General features: G+C 39.5%; 2 protein-coding genes and 1 long non-coding RNA gene across 11 annotated transcripts in view; 2 read left to right on the top strand and 1 right to left on the bottom strand.

Moving 5' to 3' along the window:
• The first annotated feature begins 103 nt into the window (after positions 1-103).
• Positions 104-8,618, top strand: synm (synemin, intermediate filament protein). Its single transcript, XM_027004015.3, has 4 exons — positions 104-898; positions 2,197-2,321; positions 4,523-4,593; positions 4,723-8,618. Exons 1-4 carry the CDS (start codon positions 104-106, stop codon positions 6,900-6,902), a joined length of 3,171 nt encoding a protein of 1,056 aa, XP_026859816.2. The 3' UTR covers positions 6,903-8,618.
• Positions 8,619-11,013: 2,395 nt separating this feature from the next.
• Positions 11,014-16,976, bottom strand: LOC145658597 (uncharacterized). 5 transcript variants are annotated; one of them, XR_014124222.1, is made up of 3 exons: positions 16,904-16,976; positions 14,446-14,666; positions 11,014-14,309 (listed from the first exon to the last, which is right to left on the bottom strand). It is a non-coding gene; the product is annotated as an uncharacterized LOC145658597 (long non-coding RNA). The 5 variants fall into 5 exon arrangements; XR_014124225.1 differs by having other exon boundaries at positions 11,014-13,849; positions 13,999-14,309; positions 14,446-16,953; XR_014124224.1 differs by having other exon boundaries at positions 11,014-13,630; positions 13,757-14,309; positions 14,446-16,952.
• A 1,727-nt stretch (positions 16,977-18,703) lies between these two features.
• Positions 18,704-22,849, top strand: part of cttnbp2 (cortactin binding protein 2) — a 35,074-nt gene continuing 30,928 nt past the window's right edge. For 2 of the 5 annotated variants that reach the window (XM_081715224.1, XM_027003965.3), the window contains exons 1-2: positions 18,706-19,098; positions 22,550-22,657. In XM_081715224.1, coding sequence (XP_081571350.1) covers positions 19,018-19,098; positions 22,550-22,657 — 189 coding nt within the window. In that variant the 5' untranslated portion in view covers positions 18,706-19,017. Of the gene's footprint in view, positions 19,099-19,719; positions 19,854-22,549; positions 22,658-22,849 lie in introns of those variants that run through there. The other 3 variants (XM_081715222.1, XM_081715223.1, XM_081715225.1) reach the window with 3 other exon arrangements.

Below are 22,849 nucleotides of genomic sequence, written 5' to 3' on the forward strand. Positions count from 1 at the left end.
CGCCACCGACAACGGAGGAATTATTCAACCTCCCCTTTTTTTAAAAAAAAAAAAAATTACGACTTTGTAATTTCAGTGCTTCGCTTATACGAATTCGGAGAAAATGTTTTCGTTCAGGACGCCGTTTGAAAGCGAAAAGCTCCAACTTCAGGAGCTCAATCAAAGGCTTAGTCAGTACTTGTCGAGAGCAAAGTTATTAGAGCAAGAAAATGCCTGCTTAATAAAGGAAATACATACGATTCGACAAAACAGGTCTGGAGAATGGGAGAGCAAGCAGATGGCCGAACTGCGAGAGATGAGGCGCTTGGTGGAACAGTTGTCTTTTGAGAAAAATAAAGCAGAGATGGAACGAGAAAGTCTCCGCAAAGAATTTCAGCTGATCCAAGTGATGCATTCTGATGAGTCCGCTGTAAACAAAGGTATCGATGGTGAACTGAAAGGCTGTGAAAGGCAGCTCCACCACTCTAACCAGACCAACAAAGCACTGGAAGAGTGCTTGCTTCAGCTTGAGAATGAGTATGCTTTTTTGGAAAATGCTCATAGAAAGGAAATTGGCTACCTTAGGAACCAGACGCACGACCGAGCTTTACCTGTTGTGACTCAAACATATGGACCAGCAGCAGTTGGGACGGACGAAGTCCAAGAGTACGCGCTTGCCCTGACCGACAGCTGGGGGGATACTTTAGAGATGTATCAGCAAAGGGCTGAAGAAATTGAAGAATCGATAAAAGCGGATCGGGCGAGACTGGAAGACATTAGAAGAGAGAAGATGCAATACGCTTCGGAACTGAATAAACTGAGAGAAGAATTGGAGAAACAATCCCGCGTGCAGATGGATCTTGAGGAACAGTTCGTGAACATGCAAGAAAACTTTAGAGGAGAGGTCAATCAGTATCAGGTAAGTGAACAAAAAAAAAATTAAAGATGAAATCCTCAGATATTGAAATTAGTCTGCTGAAAACGTTAATCTGTGTACAAATATCACATATCCTTCCCGGAGGAGTGCCACACCCACTCTTACCCCCAAAAAAGTAATAATGGAAGCAGCTGTTGTTCTGGTCTACGAAGTGACAGAGCCTTAAAATAATCACCTTCACCTCACAGAAAACTGCTAGACGATGTATTCTGTACTCTGTCTCACATATTAAAATGTAATTATAACAAAGATAATCTGAGAAGTGCATATCCTATGGTCGCTCTCAAACTTGACCGAATAGTTTATTATGCCATACAGTCTTCACAACCATAAGAGAACTCTTCTACAGGAACATTAAGCAGCCGGGCTAATGATGTTAGCCTAATGAACACTTGCTCATTGGATTATTAAAGTCAATGCTGTATTGTGTGCTACGCAGTTAAAAGCCCAGAGGGACAGTGTTGGGATTTAGATGGAACATTAATATTGTAAAAACAAAGAAGCAAAAAGTATTCTATGACATGTTAATGTAAGTAACACAGAAGTATTGATATTCCTTGACCCAGCATGACAGGAGATTAAAGACTACATTCTCCAGAGGATGAAGGTTTATGTGCCTTGATTACTTCAATGTCTTGTGGGCCTGAGCTACTTGATGAATCACTTAATAGCCTAGTTAAGGCATTTGGCTGTGAGCCATCTATCAGGCCTCTCTCTTTCAAATGAGCATTGGCAGTGTGTGTGTGTGTGGGGGGGGGTTGATTGTTGCAACAGGTACATCACAAAACATCTTTTCACCAGAATCACTTGAATCACTCAAGTGAATTATGTGATTCACTTGGATCAGTCAGTCAGATCACACAGATCACTATTTTCTAATTTTAAGAGGAGACAGTTCATTAGCCTGGTATTGATAGCCCATGATAAGCCACTTCGATGCATAAATATTTATTTTGTTTTTATCAAGATAAATAAAGATAATTAAATAAAGATCAACACAAAAGCTAGCTCTTCACTAAATTACATTCATCCTCATAAACGGTATGGTATTCTTGAGTTTAATGCTGATTTACTTTTGATGGGCTTCCATGTACAGAACAGAAGTGCCATGGAGATCACCTTACCACTTACCTACCCACACCCTCCTGCAGAGTCTAGTTCTACCCATAATCAGACTTAAATGACTCAAATATTCATGATTTTGATTCACAGTTGAAGAAGTTTAAAAAATAAAATAAAAATATTTTAAAAAGCAAGCTAACTTTCTTGTTCTCTTGCAGATGATTATTGAAGAGCTGGAACATGAGCGCAGTCTTCTGGCCAACACTATTTCAGAAAAACTAAAGGATCACCAGGACCTCCTACAGGTCAAGATGGGGCTTGGTATGGAATTGGCTGCATACAGGTAGGGTCTCTTTCAAGTAACACCCACAGGTATTCATATTAGAAGCATTATATTTAGATACATACCAGAAGCTTTCAGTAATGTGAGTAGAATTTTACTAGATGATGATGAGATAAAAAGACTTAATTAATATGGGAGTGCAAGCTTCAATGTGTTCTGTTCTTTCCCAGTAACATGATTCCCATCTATTTGTGATATTTCCTGTAAGCAGGGGGCGTCGTGCATTTCTTTTTTTCTGAGGGTGGCACAAATAGAAATGGAAAATGGACAAATAGTACACATATAGTGCACAAATGGAAAATCAACACAAATGAATTAGAAATCTGTAAACTGCATAAAATGGTAATTCATACTAAAGCCTTTAAAAAATCAAAAGGCTGCACTAGAAGCCGGACCATAGCTAAGGAATGGAGGGGGAAAATGTAAGATGCAGAAGTGACAGTGATGCGACAGTTAAGTGGGGTTCCTCTGCCAAGTCCATTAACTCTGTATATAACCAGAAGGACTTTATCCTGCTTATTCTTGAGCTATTTCATGACTACAGTACAGCCACTGTCATTTATCTTTAAAATTACACAGTGGTGAATTTAACTAGTTAACATTTGACCTTATCCTGGTACTTCCACCCTACTATTGACTATGGAGAGCAAACAGAGGTGCTGCCCTCAGATGTGTTTTAAGTCTTGCATTGTTTTTGGGGTTTTTTTTACTGTCAGTGGTTTCAACCATAATATAATGTCCTAGTGAAAATGATATTCATAATTACCGTTATGTGATTGGGGGATGATGAGAAAGTTGAAAAAGAGGGAGTTCAACTTGAAAAATAAATGAAATGAAATTAAGTGGTGCTGTGTTTGCAATGTAGTCATGTGATACAAATTAATTCAATATCAATAGAATAAAAATATCAAACCTCCAAAAAAAAAAAAAAAAGACGAGGGTGTATGTTCTATGGCCGTGAATGCATCTGCACATAGCTCCATATTGTCTTCCCAAGGTCTTGTGCCAAAGCAAACATAGTGAAAAATGAAACATGGCCCCTTCCCAAATCTTTGAAGTGACGTTAACAGAATAACATCTGCTCCACTGGTTTGCAAACTGCATACTATGCAGTGAAGGCAAACTGGCACTGCAAGCTTGCTCTGCTATGTTTACACATTGCTGAAATTTGCATGTTTTCTGTATTTCTAATGCTATTTTATAGCAGATACAAATAACTTCCATGCTCAAACTGTTGTGTCATTTCTGACACATAGTTCTGAGATCTGTATGAGTGCTGAGTCCTACAGAGACCACAGTGTCCACCCTTAGCTGTTGGAGTTTATTTTTAGTGGTTTTATCACCAAAGCAACAGAGCAACTTCAGTTTGGCCATTTGGAAGAGCTATAGAGAGTCACACTCTTCTCTCCACTGTTGAGAGATGGTTGAGAGGTTGGATCAAAATAGCCTTGGTTATTGATTGTTTGTTATAGATATTGCAAAGACATGCCCATTCCTCAAATGTAAATAAGATGGCACCATGCCTTTTGTATAACTCAGATTTCATAAATGTAGGGCAGATACACTGTAAATGCCATTTGTTTGAAGAGCTGTTCACTTTGTCAGAATATGGCAGTACACATTTTATCAAACAACATTTTCTGTATAGGCTTTTAGATAAAAGATCTAATTATCAATCTATATTAAGACTATAACTCTATAGAGTTATATACTTAAAGTGTCTTCCTTCTTAAATTGGAATGCAAGCAAGCAAATGTGTCTGTCACAGCACCACATTCTAAGCCATAAAGAAAACAGAGCGTTGTGCTTGTTATTTTTAGCTTGGTCTTTCAGCAGACACAGAGGTGACATCCACAGGGGATATTCTGAACAGTAGCTCCAGTAATGTATTCCTTTTTTCCCCCTTCACTGTGAAGCTGTGAAGCTATACACTAGCACCATTAAGGTAGGTTTCATAGAATAACCTGCAAACTGTTATTGCTTTTTTTCTATGTAGGAGAAGGTCTATCCGTGGTTATCTGTTTTTGCTTCAAGTTTAAGGTTTTGCTTGCTGATGGCTGAAGAATGTGATCAGCACTTTCCAGACAGTTGAAAGGAATAATCAAGAAAGCCCAGATGGTTTGGTGGCATAGCTCCTCCTGCCTCCAACTAAAACAAAATCTGTAAATAACCTTCAGACTTGATTTTGTTGTTCTTCATAGGGCACTCCTGGAAGAAGAAGGAAAACTTGCTCAGATGAGGGCTAATCGTCATTCAAGAGAAAGAATAATAGGTACTATTGTGTTGTGTTTTTTATCCCATTTTTCTATCTGTAAGGTCCAATATTCAGCATTATTCAATACATTACTGGAAACAATAGTTGGTTCATTTTCTTAATACTATGCTTTGCTTTCTCTCGTAGATATTAAACTGCCAACTGAACATTACACTCCTAGGACCTCCACCATGACAGCTATTCAACCACAAATGGGAAGGCATTTTATGGGGTATGATGTCAGATATATGGAGCCCATTTTCAAATTGAGAAAATCCACTGATTCCTATGAAGCCGTCAGGACTGTACCTATCACTGTGATGAGCCAAGCCAAACAGAGCCCTGCTGCAAGAAGGGATATGATCTCTTTCACCGAAGCAACACAAGCCACAGCTACAAAAAGTGTGCCCATACATGTCGTCTCAGCCAGTGGGAGAACCAAAGAAGTGGTGGAGGACACAAGCGTGAAAATCATAGGGGAGTCACAGGACCCACCAAGGACCCACCCTCCCCAGTCAGAAACAGGAAACGAGCCTGTATCCATGGTTTCACCAACAGCAGAGCTGAAATCGGTGAGAGTTGTGTCACCTCCCATGATGAGCCTCAGCACCACAGACGAAATACAGAACGTTGTTGATACAGGGAACGCTGAAACTGGTCCTGCCAAAGCAACAGTGAAACCAGTTGAAACACAGTTTGTCCAACAGCAGGAGTCCCAAGATGATGATCAAAGAGATTTTCAAGCACCTGGAAAAGTGGAACCGAAGGTATATGAAGGTAAGGAACAAATATTAGACTCTGTGTCCATGGAAGAAATTATTGAGAAGGTAATAAAACCAGTGGGATTGGATACCAAGCTCGGCTCATCTGCTGATTCAAAGATCACATGCCATGTAGAGAAAACAGAGCAAGAAGATGGAAGCACTAAGACCCAGATAGTCCTGCAGACAAAAGTGGAAGAGGATGTAGATTTGTCAGATGACTCTGCTCTCAAGGAACTCCTCAGTAAAGGGGTGAAAAAAGTCTCTCTGGAGGATATTGAGGGTACCCCAACAGGAAGCATGATTCATAATCTTCTCAGTCTTGGTCTTCAAGGTGAAAGTTTAGAAAACAAATCTGTTAATGTGGAGATAATAGAGGAGCCTGTAGAAAGTGATGAAGAAGGGCAAGTTGAAATTGAGGAGACTATGGAGATAAAGTCCAATCCTTACTTCAAGGCCTCGGCAATGTTCTTGATTGAAGAGTCAGAGAATGAACCTCAGACAACGAAACAACATGAGAGTACAGATGAGACTCTGAAAGCCTCAGGACATGGCATTAGTGGATCTGTGCATGTTCAGGAGATGTCCAGAGATGAGAGTCTGCCATACTATTCTCATGGCCAAGAGACTCAGGAGTACATTGTTTCTACCCCTGAAGACAATATGTCTGAATCAGAGGAAGGTGGTGGAATTATGTCTTATGGACATTATGGAGTTGTGGAAGACCTTTCAGATGAGAGATACTACCAGGAAGAAACTCTTCCTACAAGCACGAGGTACTCTGACGAAGGTGACAGAGAGACACTTGTGTATGTCGAAAGAGACAGTTTTCCAGAGTGTATAATTGAAGAAGAGGTACATGTTTCTCCAACGGTGCAAGAGTCTATACTGGAGGTCCTGACAGAAGGGTCATTGGACCCCAGAGAGCAGTTGGAGGGGACACTGGAGCAATTGGAGGCAACAGTGCCTGGAACCCTGAATGAAGAGCTTTCACTTCTCAGACAGGCTGATGAAGGTTCCGACATTTCCATTGATATCAAAAAAGTAGAAAAGGCCTCAGATAATGGAACCACGACCATTGTGGCACAGGTCAATGTCACTCAGTGCCTGGAGGAATCGGAGCTGCTGGATGATCAGGCAGATGACCTGAACCAAGAACAGGTGATGGCAGCACTACAATCCTCCCACCCTGAGCTGGACCAAGCCTTCGCTGCTGGAGCTGATGGAGGCGATAAGATGAGAATCTCCAAAACAGAGGTCCAAATGGAGGACATGCCATGGATGACCAACCCTGAGGAAACTGAAGACTCGTGTTTAGCTAGTGAATTTGGTGAGACAGAGAAAATCATCAGGCTGGAGCCTAATGAGAGATCCTTCAGTTTGCAAATGGATAACAACAGCTCATCTGTGTCAACAAGCACAGGAGGAGAAGATTTTGGAGGACAGAGAGAGGACGAGGACAGTGTCCAAGAATGTTTACCAGCCCAGGAGACTCACCCTTCACTGACAGACACTCATGAGAAAAGAGTTGCTACCATTTACCTGGAAAGCTCAAAGGAGGATTAGCTTACAAAATTGTTTATTTGCCAGATAAGATTTCCGTTTAGTCACATTTAATCACTCATAATCTATTCTTTGCTATTTAGACTTTTTATGTGAATTAACTCCTCTTTAAACTTGTGATGAGGTTTTATTGGAAATGACAAATAGCATACAGCTACACTTGTATTAAAATCACTGTTTGCTGTATTTCCTTTATCCATTTCCTTTATTTCTTGAATACATTGCTTTTATTGGCAGTGTATTTTTATACAAGATGCATTACCTTTATTTTCTGGTTCCAATAAGATACATAGCACAAAAGGTATTTTCTAATTGGTAACATACCCTATATGCAAATATATTTGGTGTTCACCAGAGCATTAAGAAAAATGTTTTAAGAGAGCTTGTAAGAAATGTAATGTCATGTTTAATAGAAATGTAAAAATAGATGCTGGAAGTTCAAAAAGCACACAGAACAGGGGCCCTTCAGTTTTGACACAAAACTGTTGATTTTACCTATGGAGTGAAACATGGTTGGACATTCTTTCAAATACTGATTTTTTTTTAATCATAACCACTTAATAAGCAGGCTTTCGCAGTATAACGTAGATTTGACTTCTGTGAGTTTCTTGCTTTGTGATTAACATGACATTTTAAGTGGTCCTTGCTGCCTTTTAGGTTCTCCAGTCCTTAAATAACCTTAATTCAGCATTTACTAATACAGCCACCAGTGCTTTCAAAATGAGGGAAACATTTCCATTCCACTGTAATAAGTGAGAGCAGCATAGAGAGCAAAAAGTAGACTTCTAACACAGTAGTGTTTGCGTGTGTTACATGGTTGCCATAAAGTCTTTCAGAACCAGGGTTTACATAATGTGGTTATTTTTTGGACCATGGCACGTGTTACTGGTGGTAGTGGAGAAGAAGGAAGTAGGAGAGAGTGAGGTGAGGAGAAGGAGACAGAGAGAGGCCAGTGTACAGCATAGTCGGCCTCTTTAGAGGGCTCTGCAGGTCTTAGATGTTATCAATAAATGATGGTGAAGAACACGATAAGCAATTTGTTTCTTATGTTCTCAAAGAACTATTTGCAAAAAAATAGGTGCTGCACATGTATCTTGTGTTTTATATTTTTGCAGTTAGCATAATGTTTTACATTACATGGGCAAGGATACTATGTACTAGCACACACAAAGACTATAACACTTGGTTTTGGTGAAAGTACCAGCACTTTAATTCAGACAGCTTTCATTTAGGTGTATGGCACAGTGTAGCATGGATGGCAGTTTTGTGTGTGTTCCTAATAGTAAGGGTATAAACATTCTAGCCTCTTTAATGATTAAAAACAAAACTTAGCACAGGATGCATCATTTTTAAAGAACTTAGGGACATTGCTAATAAATTATCTGCAAAAACAATGGGATAATATTTAAGAAATCATTTACACTATAATCTTATCTTATTATGGTGTTAACTGAGATTTTGATTTCTTTATGTTATATGCACAAGCTTTTTGAAAACAAGTATAGAACAAGCATCATGTTTTATGTGATATGCACAATGATAAAGCTTTTACTGTCATCAAGAAAAACTGGAGAGGACATAAACAGAGTTTGAGGTTTAATGAAGAGTAAAAAGAAAGTGAAGTCTGACTCCAAATTATTCAATTATTAATTAGTTTTTGTCACCTTTTCTGTCTGGCTATTGGTTCCCACCTCAAAAACAATAAACTCTTCATGTGTGCTTCAGTGTCAATGTCATAAATCTTGGTCATATTTGAAATGGAATTTGAAAATACAGTAATTGTGAAGGGTTAAAGAGTCATGGCATATGAAGTTATTTTCTGGAACAGCAGTGGGCTCCCATTTAGTGACAGAAGCTGATGGAGTAACCGCATTAGCTGGACCAGAATCTCTTAGATATACTAAAAAAAAAGACACAGCAGATCTTGTCTGCATTACTTGAAAACTAGCCTTAATTAACTGCCAGTTCTCAGGTTTCCGTTGCTAAAACAGGATGAAGTACTTGGCAGTTTTCTAATACCACTTAAACAGTCACTTGTGCTAGAAAGAATCCACTTTCACTTAAAATAAAGAAAAGAGCACAGTTAATTACAAAGAGACCTCTGGTTTAGGATTTTCTCACTGTTAAGTCTCACATAAATGTGGGAGTGGATTTGTGTGATATTATACAGTATGTTATATATAATGTATATGTTATAATAGTATAATAGTATATGTATATAGTAATAGTATAATAGTATATTTCATGCATTATGCTGGTTATAAAGTTAGTATATGTGCATTGTTGGGTGATTTACAGGAAGGCTGCCTGCTTAAACAGAGAGGAGTAAATCTGGCATGCAGATACTACAGCACTTCATTTCCACAAACAACCCCCCCCCCCCCCCCCCAAAGTCAAGACACCCCTCAGCACTTAACACATGCTGACTGGCCAGCTCACTGCTAAGATCCTGTTATTTTGTTCTAAATCTAAGGGTACTATCTGTGTTATATTACATTATTACATGCAGTTTGCCAGCTGACTTGGTTGGGTCTTGATACATGGCCTATCTACTGGTTAATAATTCAACTTTCAAGTAGTTTTCAAACTACTCACACAAATGTATAAACATATAATCACATATAATTCATGCAGTTATTAGGTAGGGTCAATAAGCTAACCAAATGCATTCAGATTTACAGAAAGGTTTAACCCCAAAGGAAGGTGTCTGTTCAGTATTTCCTTGAGTAGTTTTGTCATCAGTTCTTTCTATAGGAACAGATGAGGTAATGGAGGCCAAATTTTACTGGAAATGCAGTTGTAAACACGGCAGTGTGCCTCCATAAACCTTCCTTATGGAGGACATCTATAGTGGCGTGTACGGTATTCTTCAACTGGAGTGTTGCTCGAGTACAAAAGGTAACTTCAACTTCAGTTCAGTCATTTTTCATTCTTCTGTGCTTCTATCCATTTCTGAATGCCCACTGGATTTGACAATGCTTTCGAATGTGGGGGTGAGCTGCTCTGGGCTGCAACTGCTGTCCACAGATAAGAACCTGATTTGTGCACAGTGTTATCTGGTTGAGTGGGGTAGCCCGAGGAGGAGCAGACCACTGATTAATAGCCTGAAACTTGGATCCATGTCGTACTTAGATACCACAACAAATCAACATAGCAACAGTGCTCCTTAACATACAAGCATGTGGAGACTAGTTACGAGAAATCAACCACCAGTGAGCTCCTTCAGAGGACTTCTCTGTGTACCCCCTTTAGATGGAAAAAATGTCAGTGTATCTTTAGAACACTAAATACAATATTTTTATTGGTTTTATTTAGTAGACATTTCCCTCAACATAGGTTAATGGCTCTTTACACAGATGGCAACAGAATCTAAACAAGGGTTATTCTTGACTGGCCTTTATTTCAAGTGTGTTGCTAAGTAACAGAACAGATCGATGATGTGATGGCAGATTAAAGACATGGAACATGTACATATAAATAAGAAAATATGAACAACAGCCCACCTCATCCCCAGTTTAACTGTAAAAATTATGGAGGTGTGTTGAATTTTATGGAATATTATTTTTAAATTGTTCTAGGCTTCATGTTATCTATACAGCATGTCTCAGGGTAATTCTGAGATGGCATCTACATTTCATTGTACATCCCTCTAGAATTGGTGTAATTTATTTTTTTAATGATGTTTGGAAGTTCAGAACCCCCCAGTTTCAACCAAAATGACAGAAAAAAATGTCACTCTGCAACATGTTGCTGAACTACTCAGCCTGGATTAGAAGAGTTTTGAAACTACAAAGATTTGGAGACACTGACACTATTTAATTTTATGTCATAAGATTTACTTTACACCCAAAAGCATCCTCTAGCAATAGTTACAAAATAAAGTGAGTTTCATTTGTTTCCATGTAAACCCTGTACTAGAGCTATTTCAAATGACAACTGGCAAAGAGACACCACGAAAATTGTATGTAAATGCATCTTCTAAAAGCAATACATGCTTTTTTGATTGAGATGTTACAATAATCACACACATTTGATATTCTGATATTCAGTTAAAGTTATCTTTCCATATTACCATTATTAATTAGAGTACTTTATTAAAAAATACTATAGGCCATTTAGACGGTATAGATTACAATTTCCATCTTTATTAATCTATAAATTTGTTATTATGAACATTGCCTATGTGACGGCCTGACTGCCGCAGGGCGCGGAGCAGGACGCACAGACTTTGACAGATGTTTATTAACATATAACGCAAACAACATAAACGGTGAACATAAATACACATCTAACTAGCAAAAACAACGTGAACGTTAACAACGGCAACATAAACAATGACCAACAATGATGCACACAGCAACCGGGGTTTAAATACATACAGATGCATGACATTAAACCAGGTGCAGGTGTGTGCTATCATGGAGGGCGTGGCTACAAACACCACAAGGTGAATTCCACTGCACGGGGCGGGCCACATCACGTGACCAGTGGCAATTTATGTCTTATTTATGAAATCTGACTTTCAAGATATGTTCACTGCTACTCAGGGAAATTTATACAGAGATACATTAACAAAAAGACTCTTGCCACACATAGTAACCAAAGACACTTCAGAATAAGAGCTTAATTAGCTCTACATTATGCCTCTTAAAGGGACTCTAATGGAGTTCAACTCACAATGCTCACACAAAGTGTTTGAATCCTCTATTAAGAATTTGGAGTTGAAGATGTGCTATTTCAGAGGCTCAGGCTAATGAAGCATGACTCATCTTTCTGCTGAACAGTTTAACTTCAACTCCCATACACATCTTGGTGTAAAGGCAGTCAGCCTGGGGATTAGATTCTGAAGTGGTGGAGAAGGCTAGGCTGAGTGATATGGGCTGCCAGCACAGTGTACTGACACAGAGCTTTGGCATGAGGCTTCGGGCCTGGGCAAGAAGAAACATCATCTGGTTCTATACCTTAGTAACACACTAGATATACATTTACATGTTAACATGGTAGATTTAGCATTTTTAGAATAGAAGTATTAGGTCTCTTACTGTCTATATTTAGCTTTAGTCAAATGTCACCCAGAGTATGTCCACTGACTGTGTGGTTAAAATCAGTAGCAGAAATAGTACTACTACTGTGCTTAAGTACATTTACGGCTTTTAGTTGACACTTTTATCCAATCTGTCAACCTTCCAATTCCTACTCAGACTTAACCAAGTAGAATTTCTCATACTATAGTTGGTTAATTATTAATTGGGAGACTTTCAACTTGTAGGGTAACTACAATAATTAAAAGAGGTGGATTTGACTCCATTACAACTGTCTAATTGCTAGCCACCTTACTGCTCATGAAGTCTGTATATCAAAGTTTGAGTGAACTGTTAGAAATACCACAGAGTAAATTTTACTTTTGAATATTTGGCCAATTTATATGCAGCTGTTTGGACAGAAAAACAACTCAATAGAGTCACAATCAAATTCAACTACAGACTTGACAAAACATTACATGAATTCTTTATGTTGGGCATAAAATTCTACCTTTACTTTTGATACTACTAGTGTAGCGTAGGTTTTAATGCTCAACCTGAAGTACATTTTTTAATGCTTGACTTTGACTTTTATTAGAGTAACATTAAACGTTTTCAGCTGTCACTCAAGTGAAGGATTTGTGTGCTTCTCCCAACCCTGGGTAAAATTCTCCATGTGGCTCATCTATAGAAAACTCTTGAAGCCTCGGTCCAGTTGGTCACATACTGATATAATAATGTCCTTATGATATTGTCTCATTGCATTGTGATAAACAGCACAACAAAGAGAACAAGAGGGAGGGAGAGCTTCATCAGAAGTTAGGTTGTGGTTAGATACAAGCCCTGCGGTATAGAACCTACTTGCTACAGATACCCAGATGCTTCCTGTCTCAGGCTGCACCCTCTCTCTGATGCCTGCTGTTCTCCTGAATTTGCCATGGACATACGCTGCTCCTGGGTCTCTTATGTGGATATTAAGTGGAGGGAGTCCAACCACATCATGCAGGGCACACCACAAGGGATTATGACTTTATTAGGTTTGGATCTCCACTCTCGGTGTCAGCCTGGAGGCATAGAGTCTTACTACTGAAGAATGCACAGAGGACCACACAGAGTCCACACAGAGTTCTCCTCAGAGAGCACACATAGTTCTCCTCAGAGAGCACACAGAGTCCACACAGAGTTCTCCTCAGAGAGCACACAGAATCCACATGGAGTTCTCCTCAGAGAGCACACAGAGTCCACATGGAGTTCTCCTCAGAGAGCACAGAGTCCACACAGAGTTCTCCTCAGAGAGCACACAGAGTCCACATAGAGTTCTCCTCAGAGAGCACAGAGTCCACACAGAGTTCTCCTCAGAGAGCACACAGAGTTCTCCTCACAGAGCAGACATGGCAGTGCATCCTGGATGAAGTGGGCAGGTTAAGATGGCTTTTGTCCATCATTTTATCTGAAGCTTGTGGTGAACATGGCACAGGCATGTTGAGATTCATGTTTACAACACATTTCTTGTCCATACCTACAAACGTGAATTGCTCATTGCAAAAACCACTGATACTACATAAATGCCAGGCACAAATGCCATATACAATTTGTGTTTATTTAACACTTCCCAATTTATTTAATAAAACACCCAGAAAATAATGTCCATAGCTTGAAACCTCTGGTGAAAGGTCCAGTTTATGCCTTCTATTACTCACAACAGCAGCTCTGAAAGAGGACAATGAGCTCTCAGTGTGTGTGTGTGTGTGTGTGTGTGTGTGTGTGTGTGTGTGTGTGTGTGTGTGTGTATGTGTGTGTGTGTGTGTGTGTTTGGGCACGCGCACACATCTTTACCAGCTTTCACTCCAGTACGGGATAACAAACAGTGCTGGTCTACAGGAAACCCAAAGACTGACATCATCCAAGGAGGGTCCAGGCTCCATCAGTCTGCATGATAACAAGTCCCACATCCCCTAAGATTCATGTGCTTTAACGCACCATTAACTCAATTTCTGCTTTGTGTAGCCTGCTCATGCACTGCCTATTACATTCTGACAGAGGCAGAGAGAGAGTTGAGCTGTAAGGAAGAGCCATACCTAAATGGTATTTTAAGATGTTCTGTTGTGGGGAAATGCATGGCATACCACTGCAGGATCAGTACAACGGTGTAAGCAGTCTTCCTGGATACACAAGGCAAGAAGTTGAAGTGACTTTACAAATGTGTTCATAAAACCTTATGGCAAGCAGGATGAAAAGGTTTTATGTCTGCTGCCTTTGCCTGATTTGTTCAATATATTCTTTTGGTGTGGTAATACAGTAGTACATTAGTTTGAATTAAATTTAATGGTGGTATACATCTTTTAATTCTTCATTAAACTTGACAGATGTTTACATCACCCAGGAAATCCTAAAAGAATTAATGGGATTATGAATGAATGCAATTGGTGAAACAATCTCAAAAGAGTGATTTAAACAAGGCTGTTTGTTCACTGTTAAACACTCTTGTGAAATTATCTAGTAGAACCCCAGTTAGCCAAACATGCCTGTGAGGAAGCTGGAAACCCCTGGTGGCCTCTGCAGCCTCTGCATCAGAAATTCCAGGCGCTGGTGCTCCTTTCAAGGGTGGGTACAGAGCTGGCAATGGCCACGGGCCTGTATTACTAACATCGCCTTCCTGCCTGCACACAAAGACGTGAATACAGCGCTGTGCCAGCACAAAACCCGCCGCTCTCCTGAGCGCCCTCGCAGGGAGGAAAGATGTAATCTGTGGGCACAAATCTAATTCAGTATCGGTGGCGCATAGGGGTAATGTAATTAGGGGATTTTTACATGAGCTGGCAGGCTGCCTCGGAGCCTCATGCTCAGTAATGTCTAGCAGACCAGAAGTGACGTGGGCTGTGTTTAAGGCCCCTTAGAGGGGGAGTGATCTGCAGCAGCCAAGCAAAGCCAGGAAAAACAAGCTCCATGCTAGAGAGAAACCAAGGGATGTGAGCTTCCCTTTTAAAACTAACAAGGATTCACATATTGCTAATTGATTTTGCATGGTGGCTCAGTGGTGCATTGTCTAACATTCTGTGACAACATCATACATGTTCAGGTGCAAGAATCTGTAGATGACATCATTGTTTTATAAGAAAGCTAGGCATTAAGTACAGCTGCATGTCAATCAAAAGAAAGCCCTAGTCTGGTAGAAATAGAGGTAACTGCTGATTAATATTGAGCTTAATGTAGAGATTCATGTAATACAGTTTTCTTCCTCATATAAGCTTGTGGAGAATTTCTGTTAGAATCTGAATGTGTTGCGAGGCTGTTTCATTGTTCCAGGGTTTTGGTGGGGATACATGTTTAAAGGCAGTGTTGAATGTGACAGCTCACTGCAACAAATGAAAACAGGGAGCTGGGCCAGACTTTACATCTGCACATACTTTCAATGTCACAAAAGCAGTAAACAAATGTCAAATGTCAAACAAATGTCAAATAATGTGTTACTCCATTTCTGGTCTATATATAAGCAGTACTTCTGTGATCCAAATTTCACAGGGCTTTGGTTACATAACAAAGAATGACAAAAGCCCAAATTAAGAAAGATCCACTGAGAGATTATCATAATAATAGCTCCCCACTTTGGCCCTTGACAGCACCTTTACATATCTTACAGAAGAGCTACAGTCTTTGCTAAAGCATAGTTTTAAACTGTATTACACATTACATTGTTAGCTCTGTCACAGTTCATTAGGCTTAGAGTAGCAAGTGCTATAGACATCAGATACTTCTGTATTTTTATGTGATTACTATAATTGTCAGTAACTCAGGAAGTATTCTACACTTAACCAAAAGTGGTTCAATATGAGCCTTCACAGCCCCACCCAACTCTCTACATACCTCCCTCCCTCCCTCCCTCTCTCTCTCTCTCTCTCTCTCTCTCTCTACCCTCTCACTCTATCTATCTATCTATCTATCTATCTGCCTCTGTATCATACACACACACACACACACACACACACACACACACACACACACACACACACACACACACACACACACACACACACACAAGGAAAAACAGTGTGAGAACATTCTGTAATTCAAAGCTAATATAAGTACTTTACAAGCACTGTGAGCTGTGAGAAAAACTGTGTGGGCTGAGAAACCTTTGGTTTTCAGAACATGCTTCATTGTATGATGAAAACTTCAGCGTATGAAATAAACCAAAAGCTCGAAACGCTGTGTGCAGATAGCCCTCATAAATCTGATAGAGCAGCGCCCCTTGGTGGTGTGTGAGTTCTACCAGTAGAAAACGGGGATTTTGGTGGGCAGGGGCAGGGAATTGAAATTTAAGAAACAACATTCCCGTGTCAAGCAAAGATCCCTATAAAGACACAACACTGAAGAGAAATAAAGAGCAACAAATATAAAATCTCATTTAAAAACACATTTATGAAAGTCTTGTTTAAATAACCGCCTAATATTTTAACTCTTAAATTATAGCAAGAACCACTGGGTCCAGAACCAGCTGTGATATTGGACACTGTAGGAGTCATTGGAAATAAATAGATCAGGGCATGTGATTCACTGAGTATCCAGTGTTCACAGATAACATTCACAGTTATAATGACAGATTTGTCAAGACAGATTTATCAGTGTTCATCACAATTAAACAAATATAAAGTGACCAATTACAACAAAATGTACCTTTTCAAATAGGATTTTTGCAAGCTTCTGATTCTCTTACACTACATTAATACAGCCTAATGAAGTATTACAGCATGGAGCCAAGAACAAGCTCACTGGGCTAGAGGAACCCAAGTCATGAGTATTGTGTTATTGCGTATGTTTAGAACTGTAATCTGTGCTGGTTACACAATTCTTCTAACTGTAACATTTGTAATATTTGTAAAATCATCACACTGATTTACAGATATTTATTTACAGATATTTATCTGATTTACAGATATTTATCAAAACAGCCTTCAAAAGAAATCAACAGAACATGTCACTAACCTTAACCAGTACTCCCAAGTGTCAGCTCCGTGGAATGTAAATACACTCACATATGCCCCCTGCCGGCTCGAGTTGAGAGAGGAGCATGTCATGATCTTAAGATGTCAGAAAAACATGCATTGGAAGATAAGACCTTGAACTATATAAGTGCTTAAACAATTGAAAATGATAGTCAAATGATTGTGGTGGTTACAATAATTTCACATGATCTACATGACTACTGCATAACACACACATCCAGCTAGAGTAGCACAATGTTTACAGATATTGAAACATCCAAGCAGACACTAACAAAGTACTCTGACCTCTATACTTAAATCTTCTGTATTATACAGTTCTATTTATTGACATATAACACAATATTTTAAATAGATGTTATGCATTTATACATTTATATGATGGTGACGAATGTATGCATTTTTATCTATCTATCTATCTATCTATCTATCTATCTATCTATCTATCTATCTATCTATCTATCTATCTATCTATCTATCTATCTATCTATCTATCTATCTATCTATGTGAATATATTCTATCAAAGTTCTATCAATGGCAAAACTAAATAAAAGCTTCCATGAATAAAAATGATAAAAACAGTGTCTACAAATAAAAGTACATCTAAACTTCCACAGCTGGTCCACCTTTAAGGTGCCCATCTCTCTATTCTCCATGTGAGGAGTCTCCATTCTGACCCTTCACCTCAAGTGAAACCATTTCCTCCAGGAGTCATTGTCTCTTGGACAGAAGGATGCAGCCACATCCGAAGTGCTCAGCATGGTCATAGCTGTTGTCGACTGGGAGCCACTAAGAGTCTCTGTGTCCCAACAATGGTGTAGTCTGTCCCTGCCAGACCCCCTCTGGAGGGCAGGGAAAGACAGACGTAGCACGGCTAAAGCAGGCCCTATTAATCACTGCCCTTCATCACTGTCTTTTAGCTTCAACTTTATCTTCCTTAATTCCATCTTCTCTTTTTTTTTAAATTTTGGAATACATTTTCAATTATTGTTGTTGTTGTTTTGTTAAATTAGCCACTCTTTTCTTGTTCTTTTTTGCATATGCTTGTTGAATTTGATCACACGCTGTACTGAACTGCCTTAAAAGAGTTCATTATATTTATGGAAGCCTTGCTCACTCGTATTTTGTATTAATCCGTTCAGAAAGCAGTGTTATATTAACACAGGATAGAGTCGAATTTTAAAATATTGCCGGATTTAGTTATGAAATCCCTCGCAAAATCCCCTTTGAGTGGTATAATTGTTTTTATCTTTAGTTACATGGTAGAGTAAGGTAGACCATTTGAATCCATAGGGATTCAACCTCAGTTGCAGCTTTGGATAGCTTCGTGTGATGCAGCACTTGTGTCTCTGAAAAGGCGTTTAATACATTTGTGACCGAAAAAACCCCGAATGCAGTCAGTTCATATTATGCAATACAACGTACTCATTTAATTTGTATGCCTACTACAGATAGGTTTAATCGTATAAGTCTATCATTAAACCAACAAGTGTGATCCTGGAATGACTTTAAGACAACAAATGTAGCACTTTAACGGTCATAGAAATCGCCGACATTTCTAGTGGAATGAGGTAAAAATGGTTTGACCATCATATAAGTCTTGTACTTAGTCCATTTTGTGACACTGGTAATATGTGAATGTATCCCAAGGCCTTGAAAAGCGGTGTACTATAAATATTAGGTTCTGGAGTGGCTAGGGCTCTCCTAAATAAAGAAATAAACCGCCATTGTGATATTTGTCCGTTAAAATGCCGAACAGAGCGTTTAAAACAACCGCGTTCAAACAAGCCGCGTCACTCGTCTCGAGGGCAGCGCTGTACCTCTTTTCAGGTTGAGTGCGCGACGAGTCGCATCTGGAATACGGTTTTGATTTACGCCCGCATCGGAGACGCAACCTGCTCGCAAAATCTCCCTCCCCCGATTCCCAGACCGCATGATCCCTCTCATGTAAAAGGTTGTTTTTTTGTTTTTTTTAAAAAATTGTTATTATACGTGGGCAGTTCACTGGAAGTCACGCAAATGTTAAAATAGTGCCGAATGCGTTATTTTATGTTCCGTGTGGTGCCCGCACTCCAACAGTCCGCTACAGTGAGAAGATGGCGTCGGAAGGAACGAAAGGGGAGCAGCCACCTCCGGTACAAACGCTGGTAACCGCTGTCCATGGAAGTGTTGAAGCGGTAAGATAACACAAACGAATCTTTTCTTACTTTACCGATAAGGGTGTAAATATAGGAAAAGAAAGAAAGACAGAACGAGGCCGGTCATCGCTTTTTTCCCTCGTTGCTAATCCGCAACTCAAACCAAATACTATGGTGCATATCAGTTGATGTTACGAATACGGTCTATGGCGGTCCAAATAGGGCTCCGGGTTTTTGGTACGTTAAAATAAACATTTAACGGTTATACACGATACACGATACATTTACACAGTGGCGTAGCATCCTGCGCTTCAATTAGATAACCTAAGCTAGCATTGTGTTTTCATTCAGAGAAGCTCTCGCAAAGCTACATTGTCCAGTGAATGTGCAGCTGCGCAGAGATTTTTAAAATATAAATATATATATTGACATAATGGGGTATTTTAATCGGGGGGGGGGGGGGGGGGGTCATCTTTGGGCCTAATATATTTGTCAAAAATGATTATTACTTTGTTACTTACTGCATGTAAGAATGTAATTTTCATTTTCACCACGGTTTGTAATTGAGCTGCTTATGATGTGTGTGTGTGTGTGTGTGTGTGTGTGTGTGTGTGTGTGTGTGTGTGTGTGTGTGTGTGTGTGTATATATAGAGAGAGAGAGTAATAATGCCACAGTGAACTGTTGCTTGTCAAGGATGAATGTATTTTCCGGGTTAGCTACACTAGTTATAATAATGTTGACCAGCTTTCAGTATGTCTCATCTCATCTGTCCAAGTAATGACTCACTTTATAGGTAGGAAGTCATCAGTGCATGAAGAATTCATTTTTTATTTGATGACTGTGTGAAATTAAGTAGAGTTGATATGAATTGAATTGCTGTTTCCTTTTGTTTACTTCTGACACAACCTTTGTTACAAATGCTGTAGTTATCAGCATATGTAACAGGCCCTGCTGACCAGCCATTATTAAAATGAGTCTTACCCCCAGGAGAGGATCTGAAAAGCTTGTCTAAATAGTAATGTTTTTTCTGTGTTGAAATTGTAGTGCTCCACAAAGACTGTCCTAACCATACCGCTCATAGGCTTGATAGCCTCATTTCATCTTATGCTAACTTAAATAAATAATAAGTTGTGTGTGTGTAAGTATACTCCCTGTATAATATGTATGTCTCCCAGTTTAACTGTGTGTACTCCATGGAATTATAATATATAGGGCCAGGGATATGATTGTATCTAATAGAATAGATTAAGATCTCCTTTCAGTAGGTACGTGTTTAAAAAAAACAAACAAACAAACATGTAAAGAAATAGGGAAAGGTGAAGAAGAAGAGCAGTAAAGAGAAGGCGGAGGGTTGAAGACACGTTCACCGGAGATGTTACTATATTGGTCTGAATTTCAGTGACTCAGCTGACATAGTAGCATGTCATCCAGCCAATCTGAGCCATTTTAACAGCCAGAGGCTCGTTTACATTTAGCGTTCAGTTGAACAGGTGCTCTGGCTGCACCACGGATCAGCCAATGGGCAGCGTCAGCCATAAATCTCTGTCTCGTGGGTCCATCCGGATACATCTAAAGGGTATGGTGTCAATGCAAGGGTATATTTGAAGTCATTCACTTTCTAAGCCCAAGCATGGGCTTCTTATGGGCTTCTTTTGTTGGTCCTCAGCAAGAGCTCTTTCTGTCAAGGAAATATCCCATTTGACACAAGGGTTTTAGAGTGGGTGGTTCTTGGTTTACCTCCACCAAACTCAGCCTTGCTTGGGTTTAGTTGGTTTCTTTTTGTGCATTGTCAGTGTGTATTTATTTAATGAGGCCACATCTGTGGACTGTTTGCAGGTCCTCAGTGAATAATGTTTGGTTTGGAGCAGAGCAATGCACACAACAGTACTGCAGCCTTACTATTCTACATTTTGCAAATAGCAATAAGATAAGAGCAAGAAAATAATAGACTTATGTTTTGTTATTTCTTAATGAGCTTCTTGAGCGCTACATTTTTTGGTAGATATGTGCTAGATGTGCCAGATATCAGTCCTTTTTTAAACATGGAAAGCTTTTAAAGGCACAAAAGGGAAGAGTTATTGAAATGTATCTGATTCTGCCATGATCCATAGTGACTTGTCCTCATCATACCTTGCACATCCCTGCTGATCAAGAACACCTTCAAGCTGGTCAGGTCACTGAACCATTTTTGTATTGTGCAATTCTGGGAAACCATCAGCTGCTTTTGTCCAATCTCATCTTCAGTAGCCAGATTTAAAGAAATAGCATCAGAATACTTAAAGCATCAGACAGGTAGAGAAAAGAAAGCTGGAGCTAGAACGTCTGAAAGATAACCCTTCTTAAAGATAAAGCAGTCAGGATGTTGGCAGAAAGGCAGCCCTTGGCACAACTGATGCAAGTCTTGCCCTTTGCATTGTAATCCTGGAGCTTGTATCTTAACCATGCACCTTGCGTGCGTTCACGATTAGGTAATGAACCTCAAAAGTGAAACCCAATCTGATTACACCTACCCCCATCACTCCCTCCCCACCCCAGATGGACTCCATATGTCAGTAAATCCTGCTCAAAGAGACCCACTTAGGCGTTTTACTGGAACCCAGTTAATATTCCCAGAATGCACTGTCAGAGACAATCCTATGCAGAGGTAAAGCTCATTGATTACCTATATAATGAAAAAAGTAGTCATGTCTGAAAATTCCCAAACAAGAATGTTTTCTGTTAAATGGAATTACTCACTCTTTATCTATTTTTAGGTGAAGCCACCTTCTTCAAGGAGTTTCATGGTTTGGAGAACATTAAATGTTTTCTTAATTGGGAGCAAAAATGAAAAAAAAAAAGATTTTTTACAACAATAGTGTCCTCGGACAACCAAGGACCTATAACTCGTTACCAAGAAATACAGTACCACAGCAAGCTTTGATAATATATGTAATTGGATGGAATAAGAAAACTCAGCCAAGTAAATGAAATTTTGTAATAGTGCAGTAAATTTAGTTAGCCATAGCCAGACGATCACTAAAACACACTGTAGCAGTGCTGACATTAATTACTATCTCAGGTTTTACAAAGGTTTCCATATGTTTTGTGTAGCAAAGTTTTACTGGGAAGCAGACTTTCACATGCTTCACATGTGGTGGCATCTCCAGACAGTACTAAAACAAGTGCATAGGATTGTGAGGTGCTCAGAGTGGTGAGAGAGAGGTGGGGTTTTAAAAGCCTTGGCCTGTGATTGAAATAACCCCTAGATAGTTTTAGACAGACTGATTCTTCCCACCTCACCTTTTAAATAATGTTTTTCTCTCTGTAATTCTGCTGGATGTGATGGCAATGCCTTGATGTATTCCATCTATCCATAAAGACCAGTAATTGTAAGTTGCATCTGCCCTGCCCACCAAGTATTTCTTCTGCCAAAAATTGGAGCAACTGTCCAAAACATGAATTGTTGTTTCCTTCCAACTATGCCCATGTCTCTGTGCTTGTGTGTTTCAGAAATGTGAGCTGAACATGGATAATCTAAGTAAACCGGAGCTTCTGACCCTGCTCAGCATCATGGAAGGAGAACTGGAAGCACGAGACCTGGTCATTGAGGCGCTCAGGGTGAGTTCCTGCCATGTTCCTGTGCTAGCAGAACTTGCATTATTTTTTGCATTTAGGAGGAGCAGCTGGTGTATTTCTATGTGTGTCTGCATTTGAGGTCATCATAGCCAGTGTTTATCAGTCATTTTGATCGTGAATTTCAGCATTGCAGAGCAGCTCATTTGAATATGATTTGTTTCTAAACTTCTGCTG

Source organism: Electrophorus electricus, chromosome 6 (genome assembly GCF_041902795.1).
Source record: "Electrophorus electricus isolate QZ-2024a chromosome 6, ASM4190279v1, whole genome shotgun sequence".
NCBI classification, from domain to species: Eukaryota; Metazoa; Chordata; class Actinopteri; order Gymnotiformes; family Gymnotidae; genus Electrophorus; species Electrophorus electricus.